This window comes from Heterocephalus glaber, unplaced genomic scaffold (genome assembly GCF_053883595.1).
Source record: "Heterocephalus glaber isolate CG9 unplaced genomic scaffold, H.glaber_assembly_v1.0 deba00001673, whole genome shotgun sequence".
Lineage (NCBI taxonomy): Eukaryota > Metazoa > Chordata > Mammalia > Rodentia > Bathyergidae > Heterocephalus > Heterocephalus glaber.
Window position 1 is genome coordinate 11,087,518 of NW_028258410.1, and position 21,840 is coordinate 11,109,357.

Sequence of the window (21,840 nt, forward strand, 5' to 3'; positions counted from 1 at the left end):
CATTACCTGACACTCCCCGTGGAGCCCGCCCGAGTGGAGGTGGGGGGCAGCTTCTTCTCGGTCCCCAGGTTGGCTTGCGCAATCTGCTGGCTCGCAGCTGAGCCCGGCTCTGCCAGAAATTCCCTTCACACCTGAAGGAAAGGGAAGCACAAGTGTGAGAATCAGCCTGGAGAGCTCATGCTCAGGAAATCCGAGGTGTCCCTGAGGATTCCCCGAGAACTCCTGGCTCGACTCTAATTCTGATCCCTCCAAACCTCAGCCCTCCCCTATGCCGGACACAAGGAGAACAGTAACGTCTAACTCAAGAAGTTGAGATGGGAACTAAATGAACTAGGGCTGTAAGATGCTTCTCTTGCTGCTTAGCAAGCACTTTAAAAAGTTACTGTGATTAAACATCAAACTCTATGACTGTCACTACTTGCCAAACAGACCATCCAATAGGACTTTCTGCGGTAACAAAAATGTTCTACAGTCTACATTTACCAATAATAAAGCTACTAACTCACAGTGGCTACTGAGCATTGGAAATGCAATTAGCATGTACAAGAACCTGAGTTTTTCATTTTATGTCATTTAATGAATTTAAACAGCCGCAGTAGCAGTGGCCACCATAGTGGACAGTCCAAGTCTAAAGGTCTTCCCTACCCTTCCACCAGGAAGAGCCCTTCTGATCCTCTGACCTGGCCAGCCTCAAAGTACTCACATCCCAAAGGGAGGGATGGCGAGGGTGGAGAAAGAAAAAGCCAGGGCTGTACTTATATTATCTTACCCAGACTTTGTCATTCCTACTACGCCGTACAGCAGTAGAGTAGAACATATGCATACTATGCAGATAAATAAGTACACACTGATTAGGATGCAGACTTGCATTATTTTACTGATGGGAATGTGCAATCCAGAACAGCCAGTGATCTCATCTAACACCCCATTTTGCAGGTAATCAAATGGAAATGAAAAGTAGCTGCCATGTGCCCTAAGCAATTTTTCTTTTTTAGGTAGTACTGAGAAGTGAACCCAGAGCCTTCACACTGAGCTACGTCTCCAACCCTTTTTTATTTTGAGACAAAGTCTTGCTAAGTTGCCCAGGTTGGGCTTGAACTTACAATCCTCCTGGCTCAGCCTCTCGGAATGCTGAGATACTACAGGCACATGCCACCATACCTGGCTCCTAAGCTCTTTTAAAAGATATTTGCACTTTAGCTAGCTAATTGGTCAAGCAGAAGGGTTCCTTTCCCTTACAAGCCTCAGTTTACAAGAACTCCCCTCCCATGGTGAGTCCTCAGAACCTTCTGGGGAGGAAGGTAAGGCACCTGCTTGGCCCTTCTCCCTCCTCATTTGAGCGAGCAGCTGCCAAGATCCAGCTCAGAACCTGAATCACCGAGGCTGCTCACAAAACTTTAAATAAGATCTGCAGAATGCAAGATCCTCTTGGGCACTGGTTTTTCCTGGCAGCAGCAATTGGAAGGTGGCTTTTTGCTCATCCTTCCCAGTGTCCACGTGTGGGGAAAGCTTGCCTCCCCTGCCTGGGGCAGAGCTGTCATTCCCCAGGGGGTCTCAGCTCATCCTTTGAAGCAGTCAACTGCGCTTGCTCGCTTGCTCATCAGGACCACAGGTTCCTGAAAAAGCTATCTGAGCCGGGGTAGGGAGCCACAGGCTGCTAATCACAAGCTCCTGAACCAGCCCGGGTCCTGAGGAGCCCTGGGGAAGAGCGATTTCAGAGTGCAGGGGCAAAGGGCAGAGACAGAGGTGAGGCGCTGCGGACAGAATTCTCTTTCTGTGTGCGGCAGGTCACCTCTGCTCCCGAAGTCAGCAGGTGACTGTCACTTGCTTGCAGGTGTTAAGAAAGGCACAGTTGGAACCATGGACTCCACTCAATCAAAATAACAAGGAGACTGCTGGGAGAGTCCCAGCCCAGAAGTCAGGTCTCATCAAGGTGGAATTTAGACACTGCTGCCCTTGGGAGAGCACGTGTGGACCTTGGCCTGTCCTCAAGTACTTTGCTTAGTCACCTTCAGAGCCATGTCTTTCTCTTCTGGATATTCCAGAGGTTGTGTGTGCAGTCCTTCCCCTGGGACACCACCTGGATGGACAAGGGCTGTGGACTCTATCAGACAGTCTCCCCTGGGCTGCACCAGGGTCCCTGGTGCCACAACCCCCTCGGAGGGCCCTTAGCCACTGACTATCGCTGTAACCACTCAGCCTGTTTGCCTCTGAGCAGGACACCACAGTGGTGCAATTCACCCGAAGAGCTCCTGTGCTGAGGCTGGACCTCCGCAGTGCCCCCTTGGCTTACCTTCCTTTGCCAGGTCTTTCACAAGCCTTGGAAGACCTGCCCAACATAAATCGCTTGGACAGAATCCCCAGCTCAGGCTTCACTTCCAGGAACCTGACCTTGGGTGTGCAATAGGAGTGCTCCCTTCGCAAAACACTCACTAAAGCAGGTGATGGAGCTGCCCTTAAACACACATATTACCTTTTTTTTTTTTTTTTCGGTACCGGGGATCCACATATTACCTTTTATATGCCCAGTGCCATGTTTGTGTGTGACACTGTGGCATGGAACTCATTCTTTTGCTCACTCTATTTTTGTTCAAGACTATGTTTTAAGATCTAGGTTTCTGTGTTTATGTCTCATTTGCTGGCCTGTAAAGTGATTTATGTTTTTGTAAGAAGCTGCCACTTAAGGTCCCAATTTTAAATCTGACCCCTAGGCTCCATGTACCTGGCTTCTTGTCTCTCTCTCTGCAGGTTATGGGCATGCTCGAGCCTGGCACAATACCTTTGACTCCAGACCTCACCAAGACCAGTCCTGCCCCCATCAGCCCATCAGGGACACTAGAAGGTTTATCAGCAAAGGTTAGGAATTCTGGGAAGTGCTCACAGGAGAAGCTCAAACAAAGAACCAGGTGAAGCTATGCTATGAGTCTTGGTCCTGGCTGGAATCCACTGACCACCCTGCTTCTCTGTGCCGCCCTGCAGCTCCTGCCCTGTCCAGGGAGGCTAGATCCAGGGGACAGGCCTTGCAAGGTCACAGGCCAGCCTCCCATGATTCTCATTTTTTCTCTCCTCTTCTCTTGGCCCCAAAGGGGATAATAAAGCACAAAGAAGTAGAGTGGAACTATGCACAACAAAGCCTCTGCACTCCTCAGCAGGACCTGAGACTGTGTCAAAGACCCAGGGCTGTGGTCAGTGGGACCCAAGGCCTCGACCATGTGTAGGGGTCACATGCAACCGAGGCCACCAGAGTTCAGAGACTGCTGAAGGCCACCACACTGCGTAAGGAAACACCAGACCCATGGCTCAGTCTGTGAGGAGGAAAATCCTTGCCTACTAACTGAGCCCTGTCCCTGGACCAAGGGTTTGCTGTACTCTGCTCTCCCTTGTTGGAAACTTCCTAGAACAAATCCCTGAGTGTCTTGTCCCTCCTACAGCACCATGCACAGCTACAAATTAATCAATAAAATCCAATTCCATGGTCCAGTGCCTGCTTGGGCATGGTAGAGACGTATTTTGTGAGCACTCTGAGTTTCTATGCCTCTAGTTAATGTCAGGCCCATTAGGAAGCTGAGGATGAATTTTCTTCATTTTTCTTTTTCATTTCTACTCTGAAAATGGGTCCTGCATTTTCTAATCCCTCTCTTTTAACTCCTGTAGTTTCATTAATGAAAACATCCATTTTCAGTAGGGTGTGGTATTTGGAAATGGCAACAAACACAGAGATGAATGAATCAGAATGGAAGACTCTGAAATAAACCCCCCAAGTATAAGTGAGAAACTAAAATGTTGCAAATAAGTGAGGGAAAGTGGAGTCATGCAAAAGTTTGCAAGCTTTTGGTGTAAATTCCAGATATATTTAGAATTTGTAGGCCATGTACAACCTCTGTCATTCTGCGTGTGTGTGTGTGCGTGTGTGTGTGTGTGTACACCTATGCTCCTGTGTATGTGTATGTGTGCATAGGTATATGGATATCTCTTTTTAGAATATAAAACCATGTCAAACTCATAAGGGTGTACTAAAACAGGTCTAAAGTCATATTTGACCCGTGATCTATAGTTGTCTATATAACAAAAATAAAAATAAATCATTCCATATATGTGAGTATATATTTACTCATATAAGAAGAAAACATAAGAGAATATATTTGTATACTGTGACATTGGGAAATTGAGAGTAAGGAAACATTTCTTAGACAAGAAGTTGTAATCATAAAGGAAACATTAGCCGCATTTAAGTATATCAACTTCTTGCCAGATGTGGTCCTGGCTATTTGGGAGCATGGCTTGAGACCAGAGGTTCAAGAACACCCTGGGCAACATAGCAAAGCCCTAGTTCAAAAAACAAAACAAAGACAAGCAAATAAAATATAAGTTCTTAATGACAAAAAACTCACAGTCAAGTGTTAATGGTTTATTTCTAGATGTCCCCCCAAAAGCCTCATGTGCTCATAGGTGGGGCTTTTGAGAGGTGATTGGATCATGGGGGCATGATATTCATCAGTGGGTTAGTCCATTGATGAGTTTATAGCTCAATGTGATGTTGGAAGGTGAAGCTCGGTTGCAGGAGGTGAGGCAAAGCCTCAAAGAGTACATCACCCTCCCACCTCCCTTGATCTCTCTCTGCTTCCTGCAACCATGCCATGGACTGTTTCTCCTCTGCCCCTCTGCCATGCCACCCTGCTTGGAGCCAGATGACTATGGACTGAAACTTCTACAAACTGTGAACCCAAAGAAACCTTTCCTCCTTTACTTTATGGGTGTCAGGTATTGTGTCTCAGCAATGAGAAAAGTAAGACAGCAAGATTAAAATAAAAATTCCATTTCCAACAATGCAGCAAAGTAAATACTCAGATTGACTATGACCATATTCATCCTTGTACTGAAAATTAAATGCAGATTATAAAACATTTTAAACAAATTTAAATATAGTGCTACCTTGATTAGAAGGTAAGAAATAGTTAAGTCAAAAACCAAGGGAAGGAAGGGGGATATATGTCAGTGGTGCTGTGCCTGTCCTGGGTTTGATCCCTGGTAGCGGGGGGAAAAAAAAAAAAGGAAAAATTGAAACCAGGAAAGGTAAGATTGCTTTCATTCTGAGGGTCACTTGCCAATCCACGTGAGCTTAATTGTATGTTTTCATGCTCCAGTGGGTTCAGGACTCAAAGCTCAGAATGTGCTTCAGTGAGAATCAAGTGGAAGGTCCAACCTCCACTCTTGTATAACTTTGAAACCTCAGAAGGTCATGCCTGCAACACCTAGGGGACTTGGAGGTAACTACTCCCTTTTCCCACCACCTGTCCAAAGGACATAACAAACCACTCTCAACTCAACATTTATCATTAAATGAAGGGGAGGGACCTTTTCCTGATAATTTCATAACAATAACACAACTTTCTTTTATGTTTGCAATCTGAATTTACAGGAAACAAGAAACCAGGAAAAACCTAAAGTCAAGGGTTTCATTTAAAGTGGTGCCTAGCAGAAGCAAGACAACTATTTACCAGAGAAATCCACATTCCACCCAACTCTCAAAGTTTCAGAAACATCAATTCACAGTCAAAAATACTAACACAAACAAGAAATCAAGTTACCGTAAGTGAGAGATACATAAAACAGTGTCAGGCATATGTTAGCATTACTGAATCCAAAATATTAAGTGAGTTTTTAAAAAAAGATTAAAAATAAGAGGAAAGAATATGATATAAAAATCACCAAGCATATTTGAAAAGTAATTAAATGAAACCTTTTGGAAATAAATCATAATATGCATTAACAATTATATTTAAAACTCAGTAGACCAATGAAAGCAGAGCCATTGCAATACTATACCAGGACCTTCTGGTCTGGTATTTGCTATTCCAAATAAAAGTTGGACAAATGAATGGATCCTCCTGACATCAGACATGAAGCTGCAATCCCTGAGAGAAGAGAACAGAGATAAACCTTCCTGGGCTCTAGACTGTTTCCATGTCTAGCACTATCTATTGAAAAGACTACATTTTCTCCACCAAATTTCCTTTATACTTTCAACAAAAGTCAATTGATCGTATACTTGTGGTCAATTTCTGTACTCTCTCTATTGACCTTGGTCTATGTCAGTGTAAAACCCATGCTGTCTTGCATAGCTTTATAGTAAGTTCTACAGTCAGGTTGTATAATTAAGACAGTGTGATATTTGCATTCAAATATGCAAATAGATCAACAAATGTCTCTAGTATATGTGCTGCTGAAGCGAGCACAACAGATGTCTTTAGAACAACTGGATATCCACCTGCAAAAACAGAAACTTTGATCCATAGATCTCACCATATATAAACTTTAGGTGAAAATGGATTGTAGACCTAAAATGCAAAACCTTAGAAGAAAACAAGAGAAAATCTTGGTGATTGTTGTGACACTAGAAGCATAATCAACAAAAGAAAAAATAAATTTCATCAAAATTAAAATTTCAAAATATATTTCATAAAAAGTAAAAGATGTCTCCTCCTTAACAGACACTGTTAAGAGAATTAAAACACAAATCACACTCTGGAAGAAAATATTTGCAAATTATATATCTGATAAAGAATTTATAACCAGAATACATAAAAAATTCTCAAAACTCAACAGTAAGAAAATAAACAATCTATTTTTTCCAAAGGAGAAAAGACTTAGACAGATTTTTCACCAAAGAAGATATACAAATGGTAAATAAGAACAAGAGAATGTTCAATATCAGTTATTAGGGAAATGCAAATTATAGCTATAATTGGGATCATAATATAACTGCAACTATATGCAAATTTCAATTATTATGAGCTACTACTATACCCCTATTCAAATGAGTACACTAAAGAGAACTGACCATGCCAAGTGTCAGCTAGGATGCAGATAAACTGGTACTCTCATACCCTGCGGGAAGAGACGGGAAATGATGCGATCATTTTGGGAGACAGTTTGGCAGTGTCTTAATAAGATAATGATACGCCTACCACTCGGTCCAGCCATTCCACTCTTATGCATTTACCCCATATCATGTTTATTATATGTTTTCATGTCATGTTTATTAGAAATGGTTTGGTATCAACATACAAAATAATTATGACAACTCTTACTTTTAAAAACTCTGTACTATTTCATTATGAAATTATCAAAATGTATTTAACAATTCCTCTATTGTCAGGATATAATCCATAAGTGAATATAGATAATATAAATAAATATAGATATATTGTGGTACTAATTGTGAAAAATATTGCAAATTGACATGTATTCAAATTCTGTATCAATTTATACTTCCATACGCAGTGTATTAGAGTCTTTCCCACATTTTCACCAAGTGGGAATTATCACTCCTTGTACTTTCTCTCATCGGGAATGAGTTTGAACATCTTTTTCATTTGTTTCAGAACAAGTTGTATTTTTTTCTATGAGCTGACTGTTACTTTGCTCATTTTTTTCTGTTGTATTTTTTTAATTTAGAGATTATTTGGAATATTAGCATATTTTCAGAATATTATTATATGAATAGCACACATTCACCTTCTTATGTTTTGACTTAGTTTACGGTAGCTTTGTTGTGCAGAGCACCTATATTTAATGTAGTACCATTTATCATTCTCTTAAGTTTTCTGGGCTTTATGAAGCACTTGGAAAGATTTTTCATCTCATAAAAATTTCCATTATCCAGTTACTTTTTTAATGTATTTTTTGCTACTGATCTTCAATTGGTATTGATTTAAATCACTACAAGATATGAGTTTAATTTTCACCTTTTTTTTTCAGTTTTTTTAATAACATTCCAAAACTGAGGCAAACCAGAGGTCTACCAACAAGGGAATGTATAAAAAAGTTGTGACAGATACACCTAAGGGTACAGATTTACCAATAAAAAGAAGTGAATTACTGACACACACAATAACATGGATGAACCTCAAAATAATCATGCCCACTGGAAACAGCTGTGCCAAAAAAGAAAAAAACATGTATATATTGTGTGATTCTGTTTCTAAGAGGTCTAGAAGAAGCAAGTTAATCTACAGGGACGGAAAGCACATCCTGGCTACCTGAGGATGGGAGACGGCAGGGTGGGCAGGAGGGAGGAATTACAAATGGATGGGGGAGACCTTGGGAGTGGTGGATATGTTCTTTATCTCTGTTATCTTGTTAGTTTCTTGGGGGAATATATATGTCAAAACTTACTGAATCGTACTTTTTTTGGGGGGGGGGGTACTGAATATCAGATCCAGGATGCTCTACCACTGAGCTACATCCCCAGACCTCTCTGTTTTTATTCTGAGATGGAGTCTCAACTAATTTGTATGGGCTAGTCTCAAACTTGTGATCCTCCTGCCTCAGCCTCCTAAGTAGTGGGGATTTATATGAGTGCCCTGTGGGCCCAGCTCAGTCGTATGTTTTAAATATATGCAATGTATTAAATGCAATTATATTTCAATAAAGTCTTACAAAAATAACTTACTGGATTAAGGAAACTAGTAAAAATTTAAAGATAGGTGTGAACAAATAATCCAGATAATAGCACAGAGAAACAAAAATATTAAAATAGAAGAGATGTGAAAGAGGGAAAAAGTCTCTTATGGTTTCTGTCTAGATGTCCCCGCAAAGCCTCATGTAGTCATAGGCTTTTGCAGAGGTGGCTGGAGCTAGAGAGTGTGATGGTGGAATTGATTCATGATACAACGCTGGGCTCAAGGGCAATAGGATTAAGGGTGTGAGTGCCACCCACTCTGAGTAGTTTGGGTAAGATGAAAGGGGCAGAAAGATGCTGTTAAGATCTCTTGTTGCTTTTGCTGTCTTCCACCACCATGAACTGCTGCCCCTCTGCCATGCCACCCTGCCGATTATGGACTGAACCCTCTACAAACTATAAGCCAATTAAACCTTTCCCCCTTTAACTTTGGGTGTTGGGTATTTTGTCTCAGCAAGGAGAGAAAAGTAACTAGGACCAAGTCTGAGATACATTACTTCAGGGTTTTAGAAAGAGGAGAGAGAATGGATCAGAGACAATGTTTGAAGAATGATGGCCGCAGATTTTCTGGGGAGACATCAATCCACAAACCATAAAAGCCCAATGGATTCATAATGGAATAAATAAAAAGTAATGTCCATCCACACACATCAAAGTAAAACTACAGAACACCAAAGATTAAAAGGAGATCTTAAAAGTGGCCAGAGATAAAAGACTTTTAAAAGACAGAGAAATAGATTAATAGGTGACTTCTCCATCACAAAATGGAAACCACAGGGTTATGCAATGACTGCTTTGATGTGCCTGCCCCAAGAAAGGCTGTCAGCCCAGGATCGTGTACCCAGCAAAAATATTTTCAACAACCATGAGGAAATAAATGTATTTTCAGACTAATGAAAATGGAGAGAATTTTCTTCTCTAAAGAAATTTTTTAATAATATGCTTTAGGCAGAGGAAAACAATCCCAGAAAGAAGATTTGAAATTTTTTTTAAAAACCTAACCCTAAAAATCAGAGAATAAAATGATAAGATATGGCAACCACATGGGCAAATAGAAATAAATGGACTTCAAAAAACAAGTACACCTGGAAAAATATTTGCAGCATTTATAACAGGGAAAGAATCCATACAAATGTAGGATGTATACAGAGTCCTACAAATTTGTCATTAAAAAGCCTGATAATATTTGCAAGCACTAAGGGAAGTGTTAGCCTCACTCATGGGATGGGTCTCTACAGCAAACAAGGGAACACATTTCACTAGTGTCTTCACATGCTGAAATCCTCAAAAACACAGAAATGAGCTTAAACACCTAACTGAAGAATGAGAAATTCAGCACAATTGTACATATATTTTTTTATAAAGTCACAGAACAATATTATATAATGTTGATGGATTTCTAATCAAAGTATAAAAACATGGATTGAAATGATTTGTGCCAAATACATAAAACTACATAATTATCTTTTCAATTTTATTTTATTTTTTATATCATATATACCATGTAAGGTAATGCTTTATTTTATTTTTAGGACTCAGAGAATAACGTGACAAAAATGTTAATTTTTTAATTCAGCTTTATCATTTGCCAGGAGTTTGTTATATTTTTTTCAGAACTTTCTTATATTTTTAAGAATTTTTTCAAAAAAGTAGAAAAGGAACAGCTACTCTGATGGAATTTTAACATTCATTAGTCAAGACCCCCAGGGAAATCTTTGCTGGGGTATTTCATTTTCAACAAAAATTAAGACAATTGAAGCAAAGATGAATCAAGATGTAAGTTTCTTTCTTAAAGATAGAACAAAAAAAAAGGATTGATATGTAATTGATGATTTACAGATGGATTAATAGAAGATGGATGGTAGATTGATGGACAATAGATATGTAATTGGTGATAGATGAACATGTGAGAGGTCAATAGATAAATGATAGAAGATAGCTGGATAAATGATGACTAGATTGATAGAAAGATGATAGTGAAATAGATGATGGAAGGAAGACAGATAGACAGACAGACGGTCAGACAGATCTACAAACACTGGTGGGCAGAATCATGTCTTCCTAGAGAGCTCATATCCTAAGCCCCAGGACCTGTGAATGGTGTGATGAAGGGCACTGATCTCACTGCAGGTGAATCCAATCTAATCACACACATCCTTAGAAATGAAGGAAATGGGAAGAATAGAAAAAGGAATGTTAAAAAAAAAAAAAGAGAAACTGGAAGGGAAAAAATGGAAACAAAGCTTTTGTAAACTGGGTGATTCCAATACCAGAAAACTGATTACATTTGAAGCTCCATGTGGGTCAAACAAATTGGTAACCTCCTTATCACATCTTTGGAGACTGAATATGATGGAACTAGTGGTTTTGTGAGAAATTTACCTTTAAAGGAAACCCTTTTTTTGCTTTTTGGCGTTTTTTTGGTGTTGTTTTTTTTTTTTTGGTACCAGGGATTGAACTCGGATCCTTGCACTTGTGATGCAGGCGGTGGAACCACTGAGCTAAATCCCCAGTCCCAGGAAACCCTTTTATTATACATCTGGTATCACATCCCCTTCAGAACACCTCCAGGTCAAAGATTGAAAGACTTTGCAACTGCACACCAGCGGTGATGATAGAAAACACTGGTTATAGATAGCTCAGGTAGCAGTCCTACTTCTGCTGGCCAGGTGAGCTCAGGGAAGCCACATGTGACAGACACACCAGGGTGACCCCTTCCTCAGGTACACCTTTGTGTAATCGCGTCTCCTTGAATGTAGGTAGAACCTGTGACCTGATTCTAACTACAAAGATGGCCAAGGTAAAGGTACTTTGGGATGTAATTGAAATCCCTAACAACAAGGTAGATTACTGTGGTGGGTCTTATCTACTCAGAGGAGCCCTTCAGCTGGCTTACAAGTCAGAGACTGAGGCTGCAGACACTGTCTCCTCTGCTGGCTTTAAAGAAACAAGCAGCTGTGAATTCTGTGCCTCAGAACAATGAATTCTGCCAACCACCTGAGTCTGAAAATAGACCTTTCCCTAGTTAGACCCTGAGTGAGAACATGGCCAAGGCCACACCTTGGGCCTTGTGAGACATCTGCAGAGGAGCCGGTTAAACCATACCCAGACTTCTGAACTCCTGAAACCGTGAGCTAATGGATATTAAGCCACAATGTGGTAACTTGTCACTTGTCATAAAAAAGGAATACACCATTAAAGTTCTCTCAATGGCTATTCCCTTATCTATAGAATGGATAATGAAAATTTCCATATCAGAGAATCATTTTAAGGATCATAAACAAGACATCATTTCTTAAAAAGTTTTTGACCAGCTCCTTCTGTAGGAGGCACTCTTTTGGCTCCCCCAAGGCCAACTATTAGAAGGAAGATTGACAAACTCAAATGCCTATGAGCGCAATGTACAGAACTGAGACAGGTGGGCTGAATTTAAGACAACAGGGCCCAGGGTTGCCAACAAGAAGGCAGGCCCAGGGTCTTCAGGGCTTCTGAGAGCTCAAGAGAAGTGAGAAATTCAGATTCCTATGTGAAATCTGATTTTTATTATGTGGCTACTAATTGCCAAAACCTTTAGACGGAGCACCGGCCTGATGACATTCTTATGTGGGTGATGTTTTGCCCCAGAGCTCCTAATGGGTTTGCCAGACATCCTGGAGAGATGTCCCCTGGTTTCTTGGGGCCTCAGCCTGGGATCTCTCAGCCCTGTGTGAAAGAGGCCCAACCCCAGCCCCACACACAGGCTCACTGGAGGTCTGCTGAGTCAGCCAGGAGGTCTGGGGAAGTGGGAGCTGTTGGGAGGCCCCTTGCTGCCCTCCCTCCCAACATCTGCTGGGCTCTTCCCACTTCCTGGAGACTTCAGGCTCACCTGTTGTCACCTGGGTGTAACTTGGTACTTCTTCCTTGTCAGTGAGAGATGTGTCCTGGGGGGCAGTAACAGTCACCCTGCCAATCTCCCTACATCCCCAGAACCTCACAAGCAGATACTCTTTGGTCTGGTCAGTCTGTGTTCTCCCTTTTCCTGAGATCTGCATCCAAATCTTCCTTTGCTGGACCATTCCTACCCACACGGCTCATTAGAGAGGCCCTTCTTGGGGGCAGGCTATTTTGACCTGGGCTTCTGTCACCAGAGCTCTGAAGGACCGATAAAGCATGCACCAAAACTGATGGATGTTGAGAAGGATGAGATGTGGTTTGGAGCAGTGCGAAGTCTCGCTCCTTAGACGGGGCCAGCATCATTGCTTGTCAGAAATGCAGACTCTCAGGGCCCTTCCCAGAGCTGCTTGGTCCTATACAGCAATGCAAAAGTACTCCCGGCAACTGATACAGCCAGGACAGGCTTGGAGCACAGGGCAGGCCACATTGACTCAAATCTGACCTTTCTGTGTCTGTGTCCTTGAGAGAAAAACAGTGCTAATGATGCATCTGCCTCCCTGAGGCCTGGAAAGGTCTAATGACATGACACACAAGATCACATCATGCACGCAATGCCAGGAACACAGCAAGCACTCCATGGGCCTGGTTCAGGACATGTGGTCCTGCAGACAACTGATGACAGCCGGAAGGAGACTCCAAAAAGCAGAGGCCATCTCCAGCCCTTGAGAGTCCTTCCAGCTGCAGGAGAGAATGAGGAATCTGGGTCACCTCCTGAAGAACACCTGGACTTTGAATCAAGTTTGCACAAGGGAAGAGAAAGTCAAGGGCATCCTAGGAAGGAAGGGCTGCTGAGCCACCCTGTGGTGCTGTGTGCATCAGGGATCTGGCTGGCAGGGTGGATTGGAGAATGGGGTGAGGGCAGAAGTAGACCTGGTCCCACCAACTGCAAGAGAAAGAGGTCACGGGAAAAGAAGAGCACGTTTCTTATTGGGCACAGAGAGGGTTGTACGCAACAGGTGAGATACATTGCAGGTCTTGCTTTTTAATTTGTACATAATAAACAGTCTAGAAGGTTTTAAGCAAGGAAACAAGACAATTAGATGATGAAAGAGTGGTGTGGAAATCTGTGTCCTTCCATCTGTCATCGGTGAGTGTGTACATGGATTCGTCTCAAGGAGACAGACTTCTACATGTTCACATCCATTACCCTTAAGGGCTGGGATTTTACTGGCTTGTTTTCTCATCTGTATTTTCTAGTTTGTCTACAGTAAACATATATTGCTTACACAATTAAAAAAGCAATAAACACCATAAATAATTAATATGTTCTCTTTAGGACTCAAATTGGATGGATGTGCTTTCAACCCAGTTATTTCAAACATTTGCTGAACTGCTAGCTTAGAAAGGTACCAGTGAAAAACAGGCAGACAATAGAGTCCTATAGGGTGGGTTTGTGGGGAATAAAATCAGTGCCCTAACTATGAAATTATAGATCCTGTAAAATGGGAACCCTCTGTCCAGAGCACAGAGAAGCCCCTCAAATCCCATGTCGAGTCCTTGAGGTTTAAGGAGGTCCAGTTCACACTTCCTGAACCCGGGCATATTTGGAAAGGGTCAAGGTGGCCATATATCCTACCTTTTGGGATTGATTCTCAGTTTTTTCTGCTTGCTGTTCCCACAAGTCGTCTTCGCCCTCCTTCGAAACAGGCCTTTCTTCCATTCTGGGTCCAACGTCCGGTCCTGGGCCCTCATCCCTGAGACTATGAGGCAGGAGAGCTGAAAAAGCAGGCATGTTACCAATCCTGAAGAGTACTCTCCTCACAGACCTGGTGCCCACCTATGGGACTCGGGCACGGAAATGCTGCAGTGACAAAGGACCTGAGCCATATGGGCTCCAACTAGGTGATGCAGGATGTACAGTGGACCCCTGACTTATGAACTCAATTCATTCTCGAGGGCTGCTTGTAACTCAAGTTGGTCAGTTGAAGGCTCAGGCTCCTCTACACAGCCTTCAAAGTGTCTCTCCTGTACACAGGCAGATCTCAGTGTCCTTAGAGAGACCCTGGCCAGGGATTTCTCAACCCCACCTAGGAAAGGATGCTGAAATATTCCTTCCATAGCTCTTTAAGGGCTAAATCTGTAACTAAGACCATCTGGAAGCACAAGACGCTGGCATTTGGGTTGTAACTCAAGACTTTGTTCATAAATTAAAACTACAATTCCAGTCCTAGCCCAAGTTGTTTGTGTGTCAGGCTAGTCATAAGTCGAGGGTCCGCTGTACCTGGACAGAACCTTCTGGAACCCAGCCTGGGCTGGCTCCCAGCGGAAAGTCCAGACCTGTGACATGGGTGGTGTTATCCTCCCAGTCCTTGTTTTGGAGGAAGGGGGCTAAAAGCTTGACTTGGGTTTCTCCTCTCAGTACCACCACTCTCTGGGCAAAGAAAGTGCTGCCCTGCCCTCAGGCTCTGCTGGGAGAAAAGCAGGGCAGCCTGCCAGGTTCAAGGTCTGGACGTCTGCCATTGCTCATAGGGTTAAATCAGAGCTCAGGCCTCCAGACTCTGCTTAGTGACCCTGGAGACAGCAGCACCAGGGTAGGTAATTCTCCGAGGCATGGGTGGCTCATTCTGAAGATGGAGCCATGCACTGAGCATCTCATCACCAAGTGAGCACCCCCTTGGCATTCACTGCATTTCCTTTTTTGCCACTGCCCCTGGGAAACTCAGTGGTACATTGGGGTCTGATGATAATAACTCTTTTCCAGCCTGGTATAATGACTGTCTCCTTCTAAGAGTTTTGTTTTGTTCTTTCTTTCCTTTTCTTGGCCTGTAGTCTATTACTCAATAAAAGTTTTTGCTTCTGTTACAGGAAGCTCAGGCTTAAGGTTTATGTCTACTTATGGACAATGTCTCACCCAGAACCTAGGGTACAATATTTCTTTACTCTGAAACTTATTTTTCCATGACTTTTATTTGTGTTTAAAGCCTTTGTCCTTTCCCTCCCTAGGTGTGGCAGCCCCAGCCTCCTTGGGAGGAGGCTGAGAAGGCAGAACAGGCAGTGGCTGCTACAGGGAGGACGTCACAGGTGCTCTCTGGGACCCCACCCCCAGTCAGAGCTGAGGTTACCTTGGGTGTCGGTGCTGGGCCTCCTTCTCTGGAGCCCCCACTGGTACATCCTCCGTCGTCCATGGGCCGGACCTCAGGACACCCATGAGGGAGCCTGCCACCAGGGAAGTGCAGAGCCCAGTACACGGAAGCAGCCTTCTCCTTCTGCTCCCGGGGCAGGGGCAGGCTGCGTCTCAGGCAACACCATGTGAGCTGGGGCTCAGCCCTCAGTGAGGGGAAGGGACTCTGGGTCCCACAGCTCCTGGGGGTCCCTAAGTCGGGTGACAGCAGCAGTTCTGGGTGGCCCAGGGGCAGGGCCTGGGGCCTTGTGAGAGCCGTGAGGAAGGAGCCAGACTGGACAGAGCAGCAGGGATTGAGCTTCGAAGGAGGGTCTTTGGGGGCATCCTCAGGAGACCCCCACAGCTCCCAGCCTGGCGCCTGGGGCTTCACCTCACCTCCAGAAGTCGCAGCCCCTGCCGACGCGCTGCCTGTGCGGGGTTGGCAGATGGCACAGGTCTCACCCCCCTTGTCCTGCACTCCCAGGGCGTCACACGTGGAGACAGGTGGGAGAGAGGTTGTCTCCTGTGGGGGCCCCGTGGCTGGGCCAGGAGACTCCCCAGATGCCAGGACATGGGTGTCAGGCTCCTCTCGATTTTCCCTTCCCACTTGCGTCTCTTTCTTGCCATCCCTTGGCCTGGAGCAGCTGGATTTCTCCAGGCTGCCATCTGCCTCCCCTGGGCCTGGGCCTGAGGCTGGCCCAGGAGAACAGGGCATCCCTGATCCCTTGGGAGGTCCCGCTGTGGAGACAGAGCATTGGCCTTGGGTGGACACCAGGAGGGTGGGCAGCGAAGAAGGGGTGTCTCCCTGAGGTAACCTGAGGAGGTACTTGGGGGCAAAGGTGCCATCTGCCTCTACCATGAGGGCAGTGGGAGCCTGAGACTGGGTGACCAGCTGGCAGTGCTGCCCAGGGGCCCCCATGGCACAGGACAGTGTGGGCTCTTTGTCCCCAGGCCCTGCCTGTCTTCCGGCAGCAGCAGGAGCAACCAAAGAGGAGCTGGAGGTTGCCAAGTGATCAGCCACCTTCTTAGCATTCCCATGCGGCACCCCGGCTGTCTCCCAAGTGTCACCGTCCTGCCTCTGGGTAGGCAGAGAGGCACCCTGAGCAGTGCAGACTAGGGTCTCTGCTCCCAGGGGCCCCGGGTGCTGCTGGGGGCTCAGCCCCTCCACCTTCAGCTTCTTCCTTTCTGAGGGGAGTTTGTCTTCCACAGGCCAGGGCTCCCCAGAGCCACCCCCGGGCCTTCTCAGGACAGCTGGGGACTGTGAACATGTCTCCCTCACCCTCTCACACCCAGTAAGGCCTCCTTCCAGCTGGAGGCCTGACACAGCCAGCCTGGGGGCCCCTACGTCACCCCTCTGGAGGGGCCCAGGCGCTGGGGACAGCTGCCACCTCAGTTCCAGCTGCCTGTTTGGAGGAAGCAGAGGGCTTCTGTTACCTGAACCAGGGGAGTCCCTGCTGCCAAGGATCGGGGATGACACCGCCCTGGCCACCCTAAGCTGATCACTGCCTCCTGCTCCAGCCACTGGCCTCCTTTGTTCAGGGGATTCAGTCTCTAAGGAGCCCTCTGGAGCTGGCAGGCTTCCCCAAGACCCTGGCTTGGCCTCCACAGAAATGTCCCCAAGGATGGGTATCCCAGTGTCATGGGATGGGGCTGCACCCTTGGCCTCTGCTGCCTCTTTCTGGGGAGGTGGGTCCAGCTCTGTCCCATGGCCAGCTCGTCCGTCCCTGGCTTTCTGCGCTCCCTGATGGCCGGTTTTCATCTTCTGGTAGATTCTCTTGAAAGTCTCCTTCCCATACACCTGCCACTTCTCCTGGGAGAACATCTTCAGCTTCCTCCGACCACACTTCTTACTGGCCGCTCTGCCCTTGCAGGCTGCTCCCTCCCCATCCAGGTTCTCTGTGGGGGCTGCAGGCTCTCCAGTGGGGGTACATGGCACATCCTCCACAGCGCCCTGTCTCACCAGGGCCCGGGGGTGGCCACTGGTGACATCCGCCAACGTCAGCCGGGCTGGGGCCAGCCTGGGGCTCAGCGGCTTCTGCATCCTGGAACAGGCGTCCTGCAGGTCTCGTGGCTCTGGCCACGTGCTAGAGGCCTCAACAAAGGGCAGTGAGTTGCTCCTAGTGACGGGGACATATTCCACAGTGGTGGAGAGCTGAGTGGGCACAGAGTGGAAGAAAAGGGGCCGCGACTTGTCCAGAGCCGTGAAGGTGGAGCAGGCTGGGCTGAGGGCAGCCCTCCTGCGGCCCGGCTCCAGGGCCCGGATGTCAAAGTGGAAGGAGTCCTTGTAGGTGTAGGGCATGGGCAGGTCGATGCTGCCCTGCTTGGACAGGACGGTCTTGCGGGGCCGCACGTGATCCAGCTGGGGGTCGCCCACCACCGCCTGGTTGTGAGAGATGAGCTGAGCAATGCGCTCCTCTAGCCGCTTCTTTTCCAGCTCCACACTGGCCCCTAATGCTGCAGGCTCTGGCCTGGTGCTGCCGGCTCCCAGGCCCGGGCCTCCCTCACCCTCAGACTCTGCGCTGTGCTCCGACAGGCTGTGCAGAGGGCTGGAGGCCAGCGGCGGCTGCTCTGAGCTGTCCGAGCGAGACAGGTAGCCCGAGTCAGTGCTCTCGCACTTCCTCAGCTGGGCCTCAGAGGCCTTGGCATCCCAGGGCTTCTCCGAGGACACCTCTTGCTGCCGCCGCAGGGAGCATGGCTTTGGGTCTGGCAGCTTCCGACAGGGCTGTGTGCTGGCCAGCGGGAGCCCAGGCAACGCCATCGGGGCAGAGCCCGTCGGGGCCTCTCTGTGGGCAGGTGTAGGCCCGAGGCGGGGAGCAGCTTCTGCCTTCCTCTCTGGACTCTTGAGCCCAAGGGAGAGAAGGGCACCTGGGGAAAGAGGCCTTCCTGGAGCTCCGTCGCCTATTCTCTGGCTGCAGCTTTCCTGCCTGCCTTCTGCCGCAGAGGGCTCTCCAGCCCTGTCCCGCTCCCCCAAGATGCCACTCCCGCCCACCTCTGACTCCACGGACAGCCGGGAGTTGTTGAGATGCGTCTGAGTCCTCCTGTGCTTATACAGGTTGCTCTGTGTCTTAAAGGCAATGCCACAGCTGGCACAGGGGAAGGGCCTCTCACCCGTGTGGGACCGGATGTGCTTCTCCAAAACACTGGGCTTCAGGCAGTCACGGCCACAGTGCGGGCACAGGTACTTGCCAGCATTCCGAATCCTGCCTGCACTGCCCAGCGTGGGCCCCGGCCCCGGGGACAGAACTGGAAGAGTGCCCACAATTTTCACTGTCAGGGCTGTGGCAGCTGGCTTGCCCACCTGGGTGGGCCCAGGCCCTTCAGGCTGCAGCAGGGGGCTGAGGATGAAGGGCACGCTGCCCCCATCCAGGCTGCCTGTGACCAGCGGGGCACGTGGCTGGAGGCCCCCAGGAGGCACTGTATGGTACAGTGGGATGGGAAGAGCTTTCAGGATCATGGTAGGGGGCAGGCCCTGCTCCGGAGGCAGGATGACAGGGCCCAGGGTCAGATGAGAAGAGGCCTGCCCATTTGGGGTCCCTGGAGGGCCAGGTGTGGGAACCAGCTGGTTTCTGGAAGCTGGGGCAGGGCAGGTGGGTTCTGGAGCCTCCATTCCACATCATCTGGACAGTCCACGATGTCAGGCAACCTGCAGGAGACAACCACAGTTTGCAATTGGTGCCTCTTCTCTCCATCAGTAAAAACTCCCTTAACCCTGCTGGGCATTTCATCACACCACTGAACCCTGACAACCATCCACAGGTACTCTTGTCCCCAAGTCAGGAAAGAGGAAACAGACTTGACCTGTCATGTAGTGGCTACAGGCAAAATGAGGTTCATGCCTGAGCCTCACTGAAGCCTGTCTTTTACTTACTCAGGTTCAAGATCCATAAAATGGACAAGGAATAAGGCCCTTCCCACTCTGGGATTCTGAGTCTCTATAAGAACAACAGGAAAGAATACTGACAAGAGGGGAAGTTTGCTGGCTTTAGCAAACAAAAGCGCAGGGTTCTCAGCTACATTTGACTTTCTGATGAACAATGCACAATTCTTTTGGTGTGTTATGGGTATGTCCCAAATATTGTGTGAGAATTACTCTTCGTGTAAGTATGTCCCAAGTCTTGCATGGGTCATGCTAACACTAAAATATCGTACCTGACTTATGTAAAGTTTAGATGTCACTGAGAACCCTCAGGATAGGGCTTGGGTTCCTGCTTACAGGACGGAGAGATCCGGCCATGGCGTGTGAGTCACAAAAGGAAAGCCAGACGCTGCGGTGAATGTGGGGCAGGCTGGGGCCTGGAGAGAAGGTCCTCAGGCACTGCCCTCCCAGAGCGCCATAAGCAACCTTTACCCACCCTCCAGCACCGCTCCTTTTAAACCCTTAGCAGCTGGTTTGTCCCGACAGTGTATGAGAGAAACAGCACCACGTGGGGCCAGTTCACGCCACCACAGCCTCCACAAAGCTGACTGTCAAATTTCCAGGGATTTTGCAACCCTGTTGTTAGACACAGTCCCTAATTCAAAGTTAAATTACACTCGTTTATAATTACGCAAATTATATTAAAACCAAAGCTACTGCAACTGGATATCTAGGGGCAAAAGAATGAAGTTGGTCTCCTACCTTACATGATACACAAAACTTCATTCGAAATGGATACCAGACCTCAGTGAAAGATCTAAAACTATCAAACTTGCAGAAAAAGACATAAGATTAAATTTTGGATTAAACTTTGGATTGAGCAATGGGTTCTAAAATATGACACCAAAAGGACAAGCAGTAAGAGAAAAATAAATAAATTTGATTCAAAATTAAACTTTTGTGCATCAAAGGACACTATGAAGAAAGGGAAAAGATGCAGAATGGGAGAAAATATTTGCAAACCATGTATCTAATATATCCAAAACATATAAAGAACTCTTATAATTCAAAAGAAAAGAACAAACAACCCAATATTAAAATGAGTAAAGGATTTGAATAGACATTTCTCCAAGGAAGATATACGATTGTGCCCAAAGCACATGAAAAGATGCACAATACCATTAGTCATTAGGAAAATGTAAATCAAAACCACAATGTGATATGACTGCACTCTGCCTAGCATAGCCACAGTAATAATAATAAGCTGAAAATAACAAATGTTGGTAAGGATTTGGAGAAAGTGAAACCTTAAACATCACTGAGAGGAAAAAAAAAGATGTAACCAGGCTGGAAAACAGCTCGGTGGTACCTCAAAAAGTTAAACAGGATATGCCCATAATTCTACCCTAGGTACATACCTAAAAGAATTGAAAAAATGATATTTGGGCTTGTGCACAAAAATGTGTTGAGAGTTGCTCTATTCAAAATAGTCAAAAGGTAGAAATGACACAATTATCCATCAACTGATGAGTGAGTAAGCAAAGTGCAGAATAATTAGACAGTGAAGTACTATTCAACCATAAAAAGAAATCAGGCACTAACACATGCTGGACATGGATGAACTCTGAAAACATTATGCTGAGTGAAAGAAACCAGACCCCAAAGCTTACATATCGCATGATTCCATTTGCATAAATAAATCCTGGAATAGACAAATCTGTACAAATAAATGGATTATACCAGTTTCCAGAAGGTGGGAAAGAACAAGGAATGTCCATTTAATTTGGGTTCAGGGTTTCCTTAAGGATGATGAAAATGTATTGGAACTAAAGAGAAGTGGTAGTTGCACAAAATTATGTGTATATTAAGTGCCACCAAAGTGTGTACTTTAAAATAGTCAAAACAGGACACCTGACACCATCTTGCAAAGGGCCCAGGACCACTCCCCACTGTTCCAGCACCCAGCAGTGCCGCGTGGAGGACCTCACCCCCTGACCACTGCGCTGGCCATGCCAGTATCTGAATTCACACTACAGAAGTGCCCAGGGCCATAAAGGTCATGGTTATGAGCCCCAGAAGATACAGCAGAAGTGAATAACAGAGAGTGGGCCTCTCTAAGGCTCTTCAAGGAAAATTGAAGCCCACTGGGAAAGTGAAGAAAATCTCTGCAATAAAGGCACACTGGACCACCATGGTTGGTAAGTTGGTGGGATCAGCACCTCCCATCGGAACCTTCAGTGGACTATGACTGGCTTGCTGAGACTAATCAATTTAGATCTGCACACTACACTGCTGCCCACACTATCACGAGAGCAGAGACATATCCTGAAGGAGGCCCTTTTTCTTTTTTATTCTTTTTCTCTCTCTCCCTTCTTGTTCTTCACCTCTCTCCATTTTTGTTCTTGACCTTGTCCTATTTTGGACTTTTATTCTCTCTCTTTCCTTCTCTCAGTTGTCATTAAGGTGAATACAGCTTCTAGCTTCCCT

At 46.0% G+C, this 21,840-nt stretch overlaps 1 protein-coding gene across 3 annotated transcripts in view; it reads right to left on the reverse strand.

The window, feature by feature from the left end:
• The window catches only part of Znf831 (zinc finger protein 831), a 117,254-nt gene that overhangs the window by 46,869 nt on the left and 48,545 nt on the right, over window positions 1–21,840 (reverse strand). For all 3 annotated transcript variants that reach the window (XM_087197947.1, XM_013070791.3, XM_013070792.3), the window contains 3 exons: window positions 15,460–19,140; window positions 13,974–14,113; window positions 7–131 (listed from right to left, as the gene is read on the reverse strand). In XM_087197947.1, the coding sequence (XP_087054073.1) occupies window positions 7–131; window positions 13,974–14,113; window positions 15,460–19,104 (3,910 nt within the window). In that variant the 5' untranslated portion in view covers window positions 19,105–19,140. The remainder of the gene's footprint in view (window positions 1–6; window positions 132–13,973; window positions 14,114–15,459; window positions 19,141–21,840) is intronic.